Source organism: Dermacentor andersoni, chromosome 10 (genome assembly GCF_023375885.2).
Source record: "Dermacentor andersoni chromosome 10, qqDerAnde1_hic_scaffold, whole genome shotgun sequence".
NCBI classification, from domain to species: domain Eukaryota; kingdom Metazoa; phylum Arthropoda; class Arachnida; order Ixodida; family Ixodidae; genus Dermacentor; species Dermacentor andersoni.
The window spans coordinates 47,395,715-47,411,994 of record NC_092823.1 but is presented as its reverse complement, the minus strand read 5'-3'; the positions used below and the strand labels follow the sequence as shown (position 1 = coordinate 47,411,994).

The window sequence follows — 16,280 nt, the reverse complement described above, 5'->3', positions numbered from 1 at the left end:
CGTAAATGGTTCCTATGGAAACGGACAGTTCACCAAAGCAGACGTTTTTGTTCTTTTATCTACTCTGGTGCACCAATGATTTCCGGTACCTGCAACGCAGACAGCGGCACAGCGCGTATTAGCAGGTTAATCTTCTATAGCTGCAAAGATGATTCTTTCTGCAGTGGAGTAGCAGTGGCCCGGTGTGCTGTGTAGGACTAGGGTTTCTCGTCGGCATATTATTTGAAGACCAGCGCGGCGCTACATCTAGCTATTGGTTTCCATATCTTTCACTTCGGGCGAAACTGCTCAAACGTCTACGCAATGTTGGGCAATGCGCGCTAGCGAAGACACCTGTGTGCCCAAGACGCCACGCATTGATCCAAGTTTATACCGACTAAAGTTCTTCGACGAAACTGTCACAGCAATTGATGTGTGCCAGTCACCTTTCACTATTTCATTCTACGAATCCGTGAGTTATCTTTTCGTTTCATTTCTGAAAGGCATGTCAATATCTTCTTTCTGCTAGAAGGGGCATATTTCATTTTTGCGGGCGACAGCACTTTTGGCATTTCTATTCAGGCACTACTTGCTATTTATGCTGGCTGTCCACAGCAAAGATGCTTTTCAACAACCCAGATGTGACAAGGCTCTTTTGAAAGTGATCACGACACATTTCGTTTAAGGAGCGCCAACGTCACTAGACAGCTGTAAAGCGTGAGACGTTAGGAAAATGGCTCTTCATGTGGGCTACAGGCACACGAAATTATTTCAGGACAGTTTAGAGTTCACTAACGAATGTTTATCGGAAAAGAAAAATGCTTATGTATTTCCCTTTCACGCAATTCAAAAGCTTTACGGTAAAGAAATAATGACTATGAAACAAGCAAACGAGCAATAAGGTACAATGAACTGCTGTATACCTCTCTAAATTTTTGAAGTCAGCCGTAGCCGTGCCGTTCGATATGAAGTGTTGTTGCGTAAAACTAGCCCAGGAGCACCACACTTCCCCACTCTTGGACAAACAACTACTGACGTTGTACAAAAGCCATGCCGCAAATATGTTTTGCAATTGTTATTGCGCATCTTTGTCTTCAGGTGAGTGAGACTGGATTTGGGTGAACCAACATTGGAGATGCTAGGAGAGGTACATATGAAGGAAGCGAGTGTGGCTTGGATAGTGTTATTTGCAACGTGTCAATTTTACACCTCGTTAAATTTAATCCTACTTTAAGTAATCAACTGAATATGAGTTTTCGACAATATAAGAGACGTATGCAGCAAATGCATAATTTGCAAATGATTGCAATCATTCGGCGGTAAATATCAAAGGCATTTTTTATATTCCAGTAGAGCGAGGGTAAATATGAAGCAGGAAATGAGATGTCCAGGAAAAAAAAAGTCAACTGATGCACTGTATTGCACAAAAGTGCAGTAGAAACTCATTACCACACAAGATTCTGTGCATATGTGTAGTCACATCAACCTTCATGCATGTGAATCAGAAGAACACACACTTTCTTTTTTGTTACATGAGATACATAACGTTTTTTTTGCAAAACAGGATCCTGGTCCTGCTGCTAGACTTTTCCCTCCAGAAGTATATCTTAGTATTGATTTTCGTAGTACATAAAACTTCGCTTCATATTACAGCCTTATGAACCTTCAGAATAAGCATATTACTGTAAACTAGACAAAGTTAAGATGTCTTCTGATCAGTCTTCTTTATTGCTTTTCGCCTTGGAATACTACTATTTAGATATAGATAAAATCGTGGAAATGAACAATCCAGTTACGCTCTTTCCTTTTTCTTCCTGTTAGACCCAGTGTGTTTCTTGTATAACCTCTTAAACACTTTGTCATAACATACAAACACACTCGCAAGCACACACACTCACACAAACCCACACATTTATAGGTATATATCACCTAAAACTTTGATAAACGAAGTAACTCGCGGATGCATAGAAGCTAATGTTCTTCTGGAAAACTGATTCAGTTCAACATTACGACAATCTATCAGAATTAACCAACACAGCGCTGAGTAGAAATAAAGCCATAACGAGCTTTCGAAATCTAGCAAAAGAACCTTTCAATAATAGCTACGCATCGATCTGTCGACACTCGATGAATGCGCAGTTTGCCTATTTTATTGAAGTGGGAGGAAAGCCACGCTCACGCAGTTGCCAACATTGCTATTTTTCGGTATTTCTCTATTTTTGACGAGACCTTGTTTTTTGCGCGGTTTCTGTCACATTACAACATGATGTAATTTTAAAAAGTTTATATAGTGCAACTTGTGCAGATATTTCAGGAGTGTTGAAATTTTTGTGCCTTTCCAGATATCCTGTGAATGCATCAACACCCCACGTGAGGAAAGTTCAATCGCTTGCCCTAAAGAGTGTCGAGGTTCTTGCAAATACCATGTAACAAAATGTCCAGAGGGGTCCCAGTATCTATAGATGCAGAAAAAAGAATGCGCGTAGACAGGCATAAATTTTTAGCGCACAAACACAGAATTTTACGAACAACAGTAAGTACAACGCAGCATCAACGCAGATTGATACTTCATATGCCATGTAATGAACAGTGAACGTGTAAACTGGGGCCCAGTTTCTCAAACCTATCTTTCGTTGAATCATTTGCCAAACTTGAGTGAAAAGTTGTTACACCGTTACCACTGAGTAATGATGGAAAAAGAAAGCGTATTCTGAAAGCTCATCTGTTCTCATGCGAAAATAACTCCTTTAATATGAAAAAGTACGATGCCGCTGGGTTGAATTCATTAGTGCCGCCATATTTTTCTCACGCACACCTATGTACACTAACACAATCGAACTTGACGAAATATTTTTTTTTACCTTCACGGGCTATTACCTATGCGTGGGAATGGGTGCGTTTAAATTTTTCTTACTAATGATTAGATATAGCAACTGGCGAGCACCACACGTCATGTACTCTGTGAACACCATGACTGGCGTCTGAAGAGCTCTTTTTTCAAAATGTTACTCCTTTCTTCATGCCTTCGCGTCCAGCCGTCCGCCTGCAACACGCGACAGTGTCTGATCGCAGGCGAGCATTACATGCTCAAACGCTCAAGTGAAGTGCTCTTCCAGAGCCAGGAAGCTGCGTGAAAGCAAAGCTACAATTGAGTTACCTGCAGAACAGCATTATGCTGAGGAAGTACCGAGAAAGCATTCATTAAGGGTTTTTTCTGTACGGAATCTTTCTCAACACATGTAAAGCAACAAAATTGTTACGCGGGCTTGTAAGGAAAGTTTCAGACGTGACCAAGCATGTCTGTTTTGTCACCAGCAGAAAGAAGGCAAATTACTGTATACGGAAGTTTCACAGAAGTTTCACACAGTCGGAAACAATAGTACTATGTTGTGAGCTCTACATGCCTCACTAGCACCAATTAGGAGGGGTTTCTTTAGCAGCACGAAAACGTTACTACGTTCACACGAATGGCTTTTGCAGGTTGCGGTAGAGCGGTTCCACTTTCAAGAATTGTCAACGGACAAACAGTTTCAAGGACAAAAATGCCGTGGATTGTAAGCTATGTTTACCAAATTGGTTCCGATATTGAAATCGCGAACTTAATTCCTGCTGTCGCCTTTGTCAGGGTAGGTCTCACGCAACACAAAGATATGTTTGTTTTTCCTCAGAAAAGAAGTTACATATTTCAGAAGCATTGTTCTCTGAATGCACCCTTCAGTCTACAATTGCAATTTTTTTTTTCAATCAGTAGCTTAATGTTCATACGCCTGCTAAGTGAAAAAAAAATTGTCCTTTGGCATCAATATAAGGAATATGGATTTCATGTTACACTGATGCATAATGTGAAATATCTGATGGAAGAATACTTAAAATGAGTTTTTGCTGCGACCATTCTGCTGCAGTAGAAAGGGAAATATGATAAGATTTTACCTATCATTGCGCAAAGTAATAAATACTTGGAATTGTAGAATTCTCCAGTGATGTAATAAATGCTCGTATAGTTGAAATTACGTTTCACAAATATAAAATCAAAATTGGAGGCTCACAGATGGGTATCACGCGTGGTATCAAGGTTTTAAACAGGGATAAGGTGCTTCAGAAACGTTGGCCAACACGGCCAAATGTAGGCCAGCACTTCTGAGGCACCTTATCCCTGTTTATCACGTTTATGCCATGCTTCCCAAATATTGTCATTTGTATTCCGATTGGAATATTTGTACATGAATGAACTGCTATTTTCAATACCATTTGTTTCCAAAATGGTCGTAACCCATATGCCTTAAAGTAGGTACGTTATTCTAGTACGCGTTTTGTAATGCAAATAGTCCTAATGATATAGTTGTGCAGGCGCGTTTTATGTTGCCTTCTGGCAAAGCGTATAAATGTTTGGCATTCGATAGATCGCATAATGAACTGCTTTCCAAACTTGAAAATGCTAGCAGACGGAATGTCGCCGGAGCAATCGTTTTGACAAGGGGTTTGGTCAGACAGGTCCCGTTTCTTTAAATTTCGGCATCAGCAACATTTCTCGTTCGATCGCCGTTATTAACTTCATCTAACTTTTTCTGAGAAATCCAGTCTTGTTTGCATCGCTTACAGTTTTCCGGGGTACTTAGGTGTTCCTCCGAGTATCGTTTCGCCGAGCAAGCCAAGTTCACAACGTCCTGACCTGCAGCGGCAGCATTGTATCTCCCAGCTTTGTCGTGTCAGCTGCCCACTGCCTAACTGAACCGTTCGTACTTTTTCGCACTATCTATTTAAACACTACAGCTATGTGGCGCATTTTAAGGCTTAATATATTATCTTAGCAGACGTAAGTTCCGCAGTATATTTGGTCGACTGTATGCTATTTTTCAAAAGCAGTGAAGAAAAGAAGCTTTAATTGCGCAATACGGTGGCCATTATTGAGCACGATGTATGACACTGACATCACTAAGAGGTGCATAAGTGCAAGGCGTCTTTAAAAAGTTAAATTTACTTGGCAATAATTTTGCCATATAACAATGCACCAAAAGAATACAAATGGTAGAAATACTTCAATAATCGCTTTTTGGAACATGCATTCATCAAACAATTGTAATTTGATAAGTGTGTATAGGATTTGTGAAAGTATGACCTTTATACAAATAAACCTGGGGTGTGAGACATGAAAGTGCGGGAGCAAATTAAAAAAAAATTCATTATGGGATTTTACTTGCCAAAACCACAATCTGATTATGAGGCACGTCGTGGTGGGAGACGCCTGAAATTTTGACCAGCGGGGTTTCTTAAGGTGCATGTAAATCTAAGCACATGGGTGTTTTCGCATTTCGCCCCCATCAAACTGCGGCCGCCATGGCTGGGTTTCGATCCCGCGACGTTGCGCTTAGCAGCCCAACACCATAGCCAAGAAGCCACCACGGCGGGTACGACGCAAATTTGGTTGGGAAGGTGGTGACGTAAGGCTCAAACAATATTATGGACTCTGTATGCTATAGAGCTTATTCTATCTTTTCCGGTTTACTTATGCAATATTCCTCAAATTTGTTTTCATAATTTGTAACAGCTCCTCCACTTACCCTTATGTTCGTTTATTCAGTTCCCTGAAATGCAAGCAAAAAACGATACTGGTGAGCTAATGGTCTCCTTCATCACACGCTGCAGCAGTCAGGCAGTCATTTATGGTACATGCCATAAAAATAAAGCTGTTTACAATCTAACGCATCTCTAAAATAAATCTTTGCTGTTATATGACAACTAACTGCTACATCTCTTATGGGATATTGTATTTATTTCTGTAATTAGACTATACAGAGTAGTAAGGCTTACATACATTCTATATTGTAAATTTTAATGCTTTGTATAACTTCTTCAACTGTGTAAGATTGCCCATTTTGGCTGCCAAGAAGGAATAATTAATTTGACTCGAGGGCATTTCCTATATATGGTTTTGAAGATATTAATTAAAGAAATTTGTTGCATGGTGGACTAATGTATACAGGAAGCAGTTTTCATGTATTTCTTGCAGTGGTTATAGTGCATAGTTTCTCATGTTTTTCTTTTTATTTGTTTGTGAAGGAACGACAAGACAGCCGCCTCCGGTGTCGTGGTATACTATAACAGCACAGAAAGAAAAAAAGGGCCCGAAATACAAGCAAAACGTTTCGCTCGCCACCCAAAATTTGTGCTGAGCGTTTACGCTAATGACATTGCGGTTTTGCAGGTACGTATACAAAATGGATGACCCCTATACGATACCATTGCGCTTTGTACACACAGCAGGCGGCATGGGCAGAGCTTTGATACACCGGCGGACGGCCTATTAGTCTTGGCTTGTCTTGGTTTCGCAATAGCCTTTATTCACAATACTGTACCTGTAACTACGTTTGACCAGGCCGCTGCACCAGTTGTATCTTTGTTCCCCATTCGGTGTTCACGTAACTATGGAGGCAATCTGGATGAATTCTTTTCATCGCATCTTGTATCCCAGGAGCTTGCATGTGCAGGAATGTTCGGTGTTCTTACGCGCAGGCCTAACTGGCCCGGGAGTGTAATCGGCGATATTTAGTTTGAAGCAGCGAATGAAGCGAGCGCCGGAGGAGGAATGCGCCTGAAGGTAGAGAAGGGAATAGCGCCGCGGTGAAAATATGAAGGAGTGCGTAGAGCACGCGGTAAAGAAACGCCACCTAGACGAAAAAGTCTAGGTGGCGCTGAGCGAAGCGGGGAAGTAAGGTCCCTCTATAATTTTCAAGGTAGCGACATCTGCCTCGCGCACCACCTAGGAAGTTCCTGTAGCAGACGGCGCCCACGCTAAACCGCGGCGCCGCGGAATTCGTGAGGTGAAAAAATATCTGCATACGCGCGGAAATAAAACCTACTGGTGCCTGACTGGGGCGGAAAGCGAGAAGAGGACCCGAACTGCTAAATTTAGTCCTTTAATTTTAAATGAGCGCTCCGAGAAAAACGCTCAAGATAGCATAGTGAACATAGTGAAATAGTGATAACATAGTGAAATGAACATTTCGTTCATTTGCGCTCAACCACCACGCGAGCCTTGGCGATTGCTTGCGCTTAATCTCGTTTGCTCTGTGAATTCTTTTGCTTGTAAGTGTGCTGCGTACACATAGAGGTTGGTTTGAACGAAGAAGTCGTGTAAAAATGAAGGCTGACAGTCGGTTGGACCGAAAAACTTTCTACATAACGTCGCTCAAACGTGCGACTTTCAAAGCGCGCGACCCTCACGGCAACTAAACAACGTCCTGTGTCTGTGTGTGCACGGCCGCCTCGATCACGCGCGCAAGGCGGTGCTCCCCGCCGGGCGCGCATGATCGAGGCGGCCGTGGTGTGTGGAAACGAGTGCACCGACAGTCTTCTTGCCGCTGAGTGTGTCTGTCGTGAAGCGATTACACGACGACTGCTATGTCTTGTGGTTCAATGCTAAGAGCCAGTGCAACTGTCGCGACAGAATGAAGCGGCGGCATGGATCGTGTCAGGGTGTCTCCTCAATCGTGTTCGGGCTGCCAGCGCGATCTGATCTCGCGGCACACCAATATCAAGCGTAGTGTGTGCGCGTGTGTGAATGCGGCTGACTGTTCTCGTGAACCGTGTGACGTCGCCACGTAAACTCGAATCATGACGCGCATTGTTGTGTTTGTCCCTCTTCGCCTCCGTGCACCGCTAAAGCCCCCTAAGAATTAGAGGGCTCTTAAACGAAACGCACGCGGATTGGCCCAGCTATTACTGCACTGTGTTTTGCTGGCAATCCGCGTATCGCGTGTGGCGTTTTTCTTATGTGAATTTGCAGTTGTGTGTTTTTCATCAGTAGAATGGCATTGCCGATTACTGAAACATCTTCGAGTGTAAGGGAAACTTGGAAGGAACGAGCTCGCAGCTGTATATGTAATGTACTTTGATATGCTGTATTACGCTTTCTTATTTGATGGCCAGTAGCAGTGGCTATGCAGTATTCGTTTTTAAAAGCAGAGTAATGCAGGCACTTGGGAATATATTTATTCACATATGCAATGCACAAAATACGATTAGGATATTAGAAATGACATTTTGGACATGTTGTAAAGCGCAGTTAACAACGCGCGCACAAAAACAGGAAAGTGTAAAAGCAGAATTCGCTGTTGAATTTTGTTATTTTTTATCGCACGTAACGCAATGCGGATATTTGTCAGCGAGTTAGTGCGTTTCTGCCCCACTATTTACTTGCATGCTAGGTGATACTGCACTTGCTATGTCAACGGGCTCGTACTGTACTAAAATCAGTAATATCCACAAACTTCGGCCGTCAACATTCATGCGCGCGAATAAAATACTACTGCAGCTCTGCACACACTGGTGTATACTTTCTCTCGCACCTTCGTATCGCTCTACGTTACTTTCCTCGCATAGTCCTGCAGTTACCGACGGTTCAGTCTTACCGTTCATTTCTATGCAACCACACTTACCTTCTTGTTAGGTTTTGTTTGCCGCGCTGAATGCAAAATAACTTCTTGTAGTCCTCCGTCTCATCTCGGCACCCATCCGCACAGCAACAAGGCTACTCGGCCCTTCGCATCCTAGGTCATACTGATCCATTCAGCGGGCTCACAACGAACTAAAATAAATAATCTCCACAAACTTCGGCCCTCAACATTCATGCGCGCGGGTGAAATACTATCACCGCTCGACACACGCACGTGTATACTTTCTATCGCACCTTTGTATCGTTGTATGTTGCCTCGCATAGTCGTACTGTTACCGACGGTTCAAAGTCCGTCCGTCCGATTCTGTGTAACCCTACTTTTCGTCTGGTTAGGTTCTGGTTGGCGCGCGTGATGCGAAATAACTTCTTGCCATCCTTCGTCCGGTTTTGGCACCCAACCGCACAGCAACAAGGCATTTCGGCCCTCCCGGAACAAAATTATTGCAGCGATGTGCATAGCACAACAGGCGAAACGCGCGCACTTCGCCCGGCGCGCAGGAACTTTCATGGCGGCAAAGGGGCGGAGCAAGGTCACATGTCACCGATCAGCCTATCGCAGGCGTTGTCGGCTAGATCAAAGCCTGTCGGTACGTTTAAATTATTGAGGGATTTTACGGGGAAGTAGTGTCCATTTGTGTGCTCCCGCAGGGAGCAGAGTTGCGCATAATCCCGGCTTTATGTTCCAGCTATGCAATGAAGCCACTCCTCACGCGCGCAGGAGGCGAATGGCGCGCGGTGGTCTATTTCCTTTCTTTTTTTTTTGTCTGCTGGTCGCGAGCTATATACTGCAATTGTGAACAAGCGCTGAGCAAGATGGCACTTTCTAATGCAGGCTCCGCTCGAACCAGTGGCGTAGCTGGAGGAGGCTAGGGTTCGAACCCACCGAAATTTTTAGTTTCTATGTACTAATATACACGTACACACACACAGACACGCACGAACATGCATATCGCGCATTGGACACCCCTGACTAGGCCCGCGGCTCGAATATCCTGACTACGGCCGCGGCTCGAATAACTAAAAAGTTTGCATGCAAACACGCACTGCTTAGCTTAATTGTTCTGCGGAAACCCACAAGGTGCACATAAGTAATTAATAAAGTAAGAATTAGACATCCACCCAATCGTAGCAATTGCTACGATTGGGTGGATGTCTGATATTCTTGTTCATAAACACGCAGTACCTTACAATAAAAAGTGGTGCAATGTTTTTTTTTTTTTCAGCGTATAATGTGTCTCGTCGAGGCCGGAAGGCAAGAAATCTTTTAAAAGGTGTTTAAAGAAAACTTCACACAAGTAAAGTGGACAATTATGCGAGTGCATTTGGGTTGCCGAAACCATCCAATTATTTATCATCGCCAGGCGAACTATCGTGCCTTCAGTAATGTCAGTAACCTTTAAGAGAGCATCATTTATCACTAACCATCGTTCACAGCTGCTCTTGACACGTGCACATTTTCTGAAAATGTTGACACGTCCACATTTTCTGGTAAGCTTAAATTCATTATTCATTCATACCACAGGCTAAACAGCTGCTTCGTAGCAGCAAATTTCCAAGCACAAAAAGATTGTAAATGCAGGCGCTTTTAGAATAAACTTATTTCGTACAAGCGAAAGAATGACGTATGGCTGCTGGCAGCAAGGCAATAGGGCTGGTGCTTCTATCTTTGGGGGGCAGAATTCAGCGCAACTGGAAAGCCAACAAGCTATAAACAGTAACAACAGGTTATTTTATGGGCTAATCACATCGAGATGGCAAACGTGCAAAGCCTTTATTCACACATTTTTGACTGTAATATACGAACACACTTTTCTTGATCTCGTCATACTACTCAGGTCAATTTACTGTAAAACAGCGCTCACCAAACGCACATTCCTCATGTTGAATAAGGCCGATCTAGAAAATCACTGAGGCCTGGGCATGTTTTGATTCTTGGCAGCGGCTATTTATTCCTGTGTCCAGAAATTAAACGCTCAGTTCTTAGTGCGCCTACGTGGTTTTCCCGTGTCGTCTTCCTTCGTCCGTCGTTCTATTTCGCACCTTCGTCGTTATCACGATCTAACAAGCAAAAATTGCGGGTGGTAAATGCTGAAGCTATCACAGCTGTCTCATAAGCGCGAGCGTGCGAAGTTCTCGCTTACTACAAAAGAATAAATACTAGCACATCAATGAACGTTACATGAAGGTTAAAACGCCGACAAATAATGAATTAAATAACTGAGAAGAGGAAAACCAGGGTGCAATGGGTAAATTGTATCTGCTAGTATTTACTCTATTTCGAACACGCCGTCTAGATCCGCATAGTCAGAACAATCATACAAGCAACACAACGAATAGGGCATATTTGTAAGTTTACAGCCTAGGCGTATACGTGCAGCGTGACACAAACGTGTCACTCATTCCTTGTCCTGCGTTTTTTTTTTTCGCTTCCGCTGCACATATGCGGCAAAAATGGAACGAGTGCACAACCTCTCATGCCAGGCGTACGCATCTCAGCGTTAGCAGGGGTGTTACTCGATATACTCGCACATCCTGGTCCCTTTCGTAGCCAGCTGGTCTTTACGCAATGTGGTTCGCACCACATTGAGGAAATCTTTCGCTTTCTGATACTAAAGGCTGTGATTTCTTTCTGCCCCCACACGCAGTGACGACACCAATAAATGGCCATTGAGCCTGGTTGAGATCACTGCTCTGAGATGGCCACTTCCTTTCCTGTTTCCTGGTTGAAATATAACTCCGTAACTTGAAAGAATAATTTTTCGCGGATGTGTGTCACGCGTGGCGACCCTTCTGCTAGCCTGCGAGGATGTACAAAAAACAAACCTGTCTGTGGGCGTCTGAGTGTGCTTCGCAGCTACCTAACCCGATCCATAGGGCTCCAAGGGGGAGTCCTTCGCTACGCGTTTGTGCGCGTTGGCGACCGGCCACTTTTTGATCAGACAGCCTTCCACTCCCGCCTCATGCAGGCTTCAGACCAGAATGCGACAAAGTCGCTAGTGATGCCGCTCCGGCCAAGCATCCTAGTTGAATGAATTTGGCACTGTCGTGTTCTTTTATGTATATGCATGTGTTTGTATATTTTGTCATTCTTTCGTTTGCTCACTCTGCGAGCGCTCTTCTTTATCTTTCTGCCTCCCTTTACCTCTTCCCTAGTGCAGGGTAGCAAACGGGACATTTATCTTTCCGGTGAGGATGTCTCTGAGAATAATTACATGGTCACAAAGCTCGCGAGCACTTAGAATCAGAATTCTACCTGGCTTAACTCTCTGAGATACGTCCGTTTCGTTTGCGTAGGCAAAGGTGCAGGATTCGTAGAAGAAATTCTTGGGATTTATTTCCTTAACTGAAACGGTAACTGTCTGCATGGCTGTGTAGGTAAAATAGGCGACGCGCGTTGGAGTATCCACCAATACTTTGAATGCTCCAGCTGGTCCGAACACCCACTCAATAGAGTATACGTTTATCCTTGACTTCACAAGAACAGGGTGCTCCACAAGATAAAAGGTGTTCCTGCATAGAGCGAAGTAAGAATCCGACTTAGCTGTTTCTGGCCAGCAACGCGGATTAGATTCGCCAAAATGTCTCCGCATTGCGCCGACGCGCTGTACTCGTTTCCGGTCAGATAAATCAGATAAGGAGGCAAACTATGTTATCTGGTGCTTGATGTAACAGGGTTTAGCCACTGAAAAATTACCCATAAGTAATCTGCTGATGCTCCGTGCAAAAGTCGCGTTGCAGCATCGCTTCACGTTAGGAGCGATCACCTATGCTATACCTGCTTTAAACCCAGAAAACGTCTGCTTCCGTAAATCTGACCTTCAAGCTTAACCAAGGTCAAACTGGGACTTAGCCTGCCACTGTCGGCGGCTGCTGGGTACGCCGCGCGGGCGCCCATAACTTCAATACGATCTGTGATGCGTACAAAATTCACTGAGTGCTGGTAGCTTCGTATGCGCTGTGCTTTCAGCACTTTGTTCGCGTTGGAGTGAGACGCAGCAGCAACAGCGAGGCACGCTCGCTGCTGCTGCCGCGCCGAGCAGCGTGTCTGTGTTGTTTGTTTCCTGAACTTATAACCAGCTTCCTGCGTTTATGATCCATCTCAGCCTTGGAAGTAGACTGTATGCATCACCTAGAGTTTATTATTGTTGTTCAAATGAGCTCGATTCTTTTCACAGCTGGAAAAGCCATTAAACTTTGACAAGTTTGTCTCACCAATATGTCTCCCTAAAAAGCCGCTAAATATTACTGGAAGGCCTCTACTTATCGCTGGCTGGGGGCTCACCAAGGAAGGCAAGCATGCTTTATTTATATTTTTTATTCTTTATCCCTGCATCACCTGCAACTTCAACAAGCCATTACTGTTGGATGTAAATTGCCGTGCTCGCGTTGCACTAATCCGCAGGTAGTGAATTCTGAGCGACAATAGTTCCTGGAGTATTCGTGGACTGAGTATTCCTCCGTCGTTTCACGTGCTGCTCTGCTGCCACAAGTGGCATATTAGTTCAGTTTGGCGATTTCTGGAGCTCCGCAACAGGACCAACATACTCACTGTGATTAGCACACCTAGTCAAGCACGTAACTAGTTCTAACGCGGGCGGAAGCTCAGTGGTAGCGATGAGGCGGTAGCGCCACTAGGTGCTTTTTGTTGTAAAGCAACAAATTAGCGCTCTGGGACGCCTAAATTCATTCACTGCAAAGGCAAATTTACTGTACTGATTTTCGCTGTAGAGAGAGAGAGAGAGAGAGAGAGAAAACATTTATTCGGACCATCGAGGTGGTTGCTCTTGAGGTCGAGTGGATGGTGTCCTCGTTCCAGGACTCCACTGGCCATGGCTGCTCGACGTACTTGCTGGACGAGAGCTTCTTGTCCCGCCAGGGTATCGCCGGTCAGCTGTACCACCCACCGCTCAAATGACGTGCTAGGCGTCATTAAGTGTTGAGGTTTGCCCCCGCACCCCCGCGAGATGTGAAAGAGTGTAGGGCGTGTGTCGCCGCACCAGGGGCAGATGCCGCGATATGTATGTGGGAACATTTTACTGTATCTGTGTAGGTTTGTAAATGTGTTGGTTTGAATAAGTCGGAGGGCTACGGCATCTTCAGTACGGAGCTTTTTGTGAGGCGGAGGATAAATCCTGCGGTTGAGTCGCTGGAGCTCGAGTCGGTCGCAGTAATTGGACGGCAGGGGCATGAAGGTAAAGGTTGGGAATTGATGAGACGATTGGTCTTGCCCCGCTTGGTTGATTAGCGCTCGAGCTAGGGAGTTCGACATTTACAGTACACATGCAAGAATATAATTTCTCGGATATATACAGTATCATTAGCTGTATACGTAATCTTGTTGTAAGGGCAATTGTTGTACACGTATTCGAATGTATTGTATAGCGTTAGCATCAGAATTGCATACATAAATAAATATTGACCACAAAAAATGTGTGATAGTGTAAATGTTTATTGAGGGAAGTAATAAATTATTCTGGTAAGAAGTGACCCTAGAATCGACTGTTCATGTTGCAGATGGCCAGGACTCTGACACACTCCGATATATTCTGAAGAAGGAAATGCCATATAAACAGTGCAAGCCTTTCTTACATACTGAAGCTCAACTGAAACTTAATGAAACCATCGTCATTTGTACGACCGCGGGGTCTAAAGATGCCTGCACTGTAAGTATAAAATCTGTGGCACTTAACAACTTCTCATGTGTCTGGAACTTGTGCATTGGACCAGTAGCGGAAGTTCTTGTGCGGTTGCCTCGGAAATAGTAAGCCGTCCTATGACATGAGGAGCCTGTATGGCCTCACATGCTTATATAGATTCCATGACAAGAGCGTCACTAAGGTATTACGATGCAGCTGTAGCGATAATAGTCGTTGAGACATAAAATTTATTTCGTTCTAAATGTTCTACTCCTACCTGCCGTACAACTACCTGAACGCACGCCTCCTGCTGTTTTTAGCAATCGCGTTCAAAAAATATTACGACCGAGGTGTATAACCTGCGGTAATTAAACCAATTTATCAACTCCTGCTGTCGGAATTAGCTACAAAAGATCTACAATTTCTGAGTAACCGAAACACAGGTACTGTGATGCGCGGGCTTGAGATAGAAGGCTGCACAGAGAGCTGACGATGATGAAGCATAAACAATGATACACCAAGGTGTTCACATTCAGGGCTGTCACGGACCTTCCGGACGAACTGAAGCTGAACTAGGTTCAAAGGCGTAGAAACTGAAAATGACATAATGCATGAAGTTCAACATCATGAAGAGTCAGAACTGACTAGTCGCTCTTAATTTGTAAGATGGTAAATCCAATAATCTCAATGAGGGGACGTCTCGCGAAACACCAAAATTGTCGTGCACCAGGGATAAGCACGAACCCAAAAAGGAGCATCTTAAGTACAAATAATCATCTCGAAAAGAAGTTTTGCGAAAGGGGTCCCAGAATTAGGTTTTGAAATGACTGCCTCACGTCCGAGTGTGATTAACAAGCGCTGAAAAATTGGCATACCATTAGAAAAAGAAGTTATTCAAAACCGGCATAGCAAGAATTGTTTTCAAAGAGAAATTGGGTAACAATAAGGTTTTCTTCCATCATTGCCTTCCGTCTTCCGTCATTGTCTTGTCGTCTTCCGTCATTGTCATTGTCTGCCGTCTTCCGTCATTGTCTGAAGGACATAATGCGGAGAGCCAGTTGATATGGCGTTCGGCATCGGAACATTTACTTCTATATGCAGAGCTACAGATACGAATAGCTAAATGCAACTACATACAACACCGATGTCTGACGTGCTTATCGTTGTAATCTTACGGTACCTGCCCTCGCACTTTGGCTGACAGACTGGTGTAAAACGTTTTAGCAACAGGTCCGCTGTCAATGTTCAGGTGGATTTGAAGCGCACAGATGAATGGCGGCCGGTGAATTAATGCCTGGTTCCAGGGTTGTGCCATTGGAGTTGTTGTTAACACACCGCATTGTTATCACACCGCCGCAACCAATACTGCTGTCACACTTGATGTTTCGAACACTTGAAAGGGGGAGAACTGAGTTGGTTTCGAATGCTTACAGCCTCCATAGCGAAAGACACCGTGCCACATGCAACTATAAGGTGAAATCGCTGCTTATTCCATGAATATGTATTGTCAGCTTCAAAAGTTCATAAACGTCTTAAAATTTTTATCCTTTTCTTCGTAGTAAACACTTCGCCTTTCTTGTTTCTTTTCCGCAAGGGCGACTCTGGTGGACCAGTGACTACATGGAACAAACGTGGGAAATTTTTTCAAGTCGGGATTGTTTCCTTTGGCTACGGCTGCGCCAGGCCAAATGAAGCGAGTGGTTACACGAGGGTAGCCACTTTTGTACCCTGGATATTGAGTGTAATGAAACGCTACGAACGAGACGGCCACAGGAAATAAAAACTAAAGCCAGATACTTCATGTGCGATTTCTCAAGCATTCGCTGCGTCAAAAGAAAGGAGCTGCATAAGAAAAACGAAAGCAAGCTTGGCAAATAGTCGTATACATAAAAAAGCCAAGAGAGTTTCATAATAGTAGAAAGAACGCCGGTAATTTAAGGGAGACAAGTAAGAGTTGCCACCAGCAGCATAAAATAGTAGCTATGAAATCACCTCCATTCGCACAGTTTTTCTTCGTCCTAAGTTATGGTGAATGAGTCTGCATACTACAAAAAATAATAAACAGGGGTATACTACTTTCACTAAAAGCCCAAGCTTCTATGTTTGGCCTGCATTAAAGTGTGCCGATATTATCGCAATTATATGGATCGATCACGAATTTTGAGGAATTTTCTCCAAAAGCGTGCGTCTGAGAGCACGACAGCACAACAGCG

General features: G+C 44.0%; 1 protein-coding gene across 3 annotated transcripts; it reads left to right on the top strand.

Annotated features, from left to right (window-relative positions):
• The first annotated feature begins 734 nt into the window (after positions 1-734).
• On the top strand, positions 735-15,863 carry LOC126543403 (serine proteinase stubble-like). Of its 3 annotated transcripts, none has more exons than XM_055062296.2 (8): positions 735-1,077; positions 2,322-2,349; positions 3,460-3,605; positions 4,596-4,711; positions 6,037-6,181; positions 12,607-12,721; positions 13,946-14,094; positions 15,662-15,863. In XM_055062296.2, exons 1-8 carry the CDS (start codon positions 1,030-1,032, stop codon positions 15,845-15,847), a joined length of 933 nt encoding a protein of 310 aa, XP_054918271.1. In that variant the 5' UTR covers positions 735-1,029; the 3' UTR covers positions 15,848-15,863. The 3 variants fall into 3 exon arrangements, 2 of the variants coding, with proteins under 2 accessions (XP_054918271.1, XP_054918272.1); XR_011890760.1 differs by having other exon boundaries at positions 740-1,077; positions 3,460-3,533; positions 4,579-4,711; XM_055062297.2 differs by having other exon boundaries at positions 742-1,077; positions 3,460-3,533.
• The last annotated feature ends 417 nt before the right edge of the window (positions 15,864-16,280 follow it).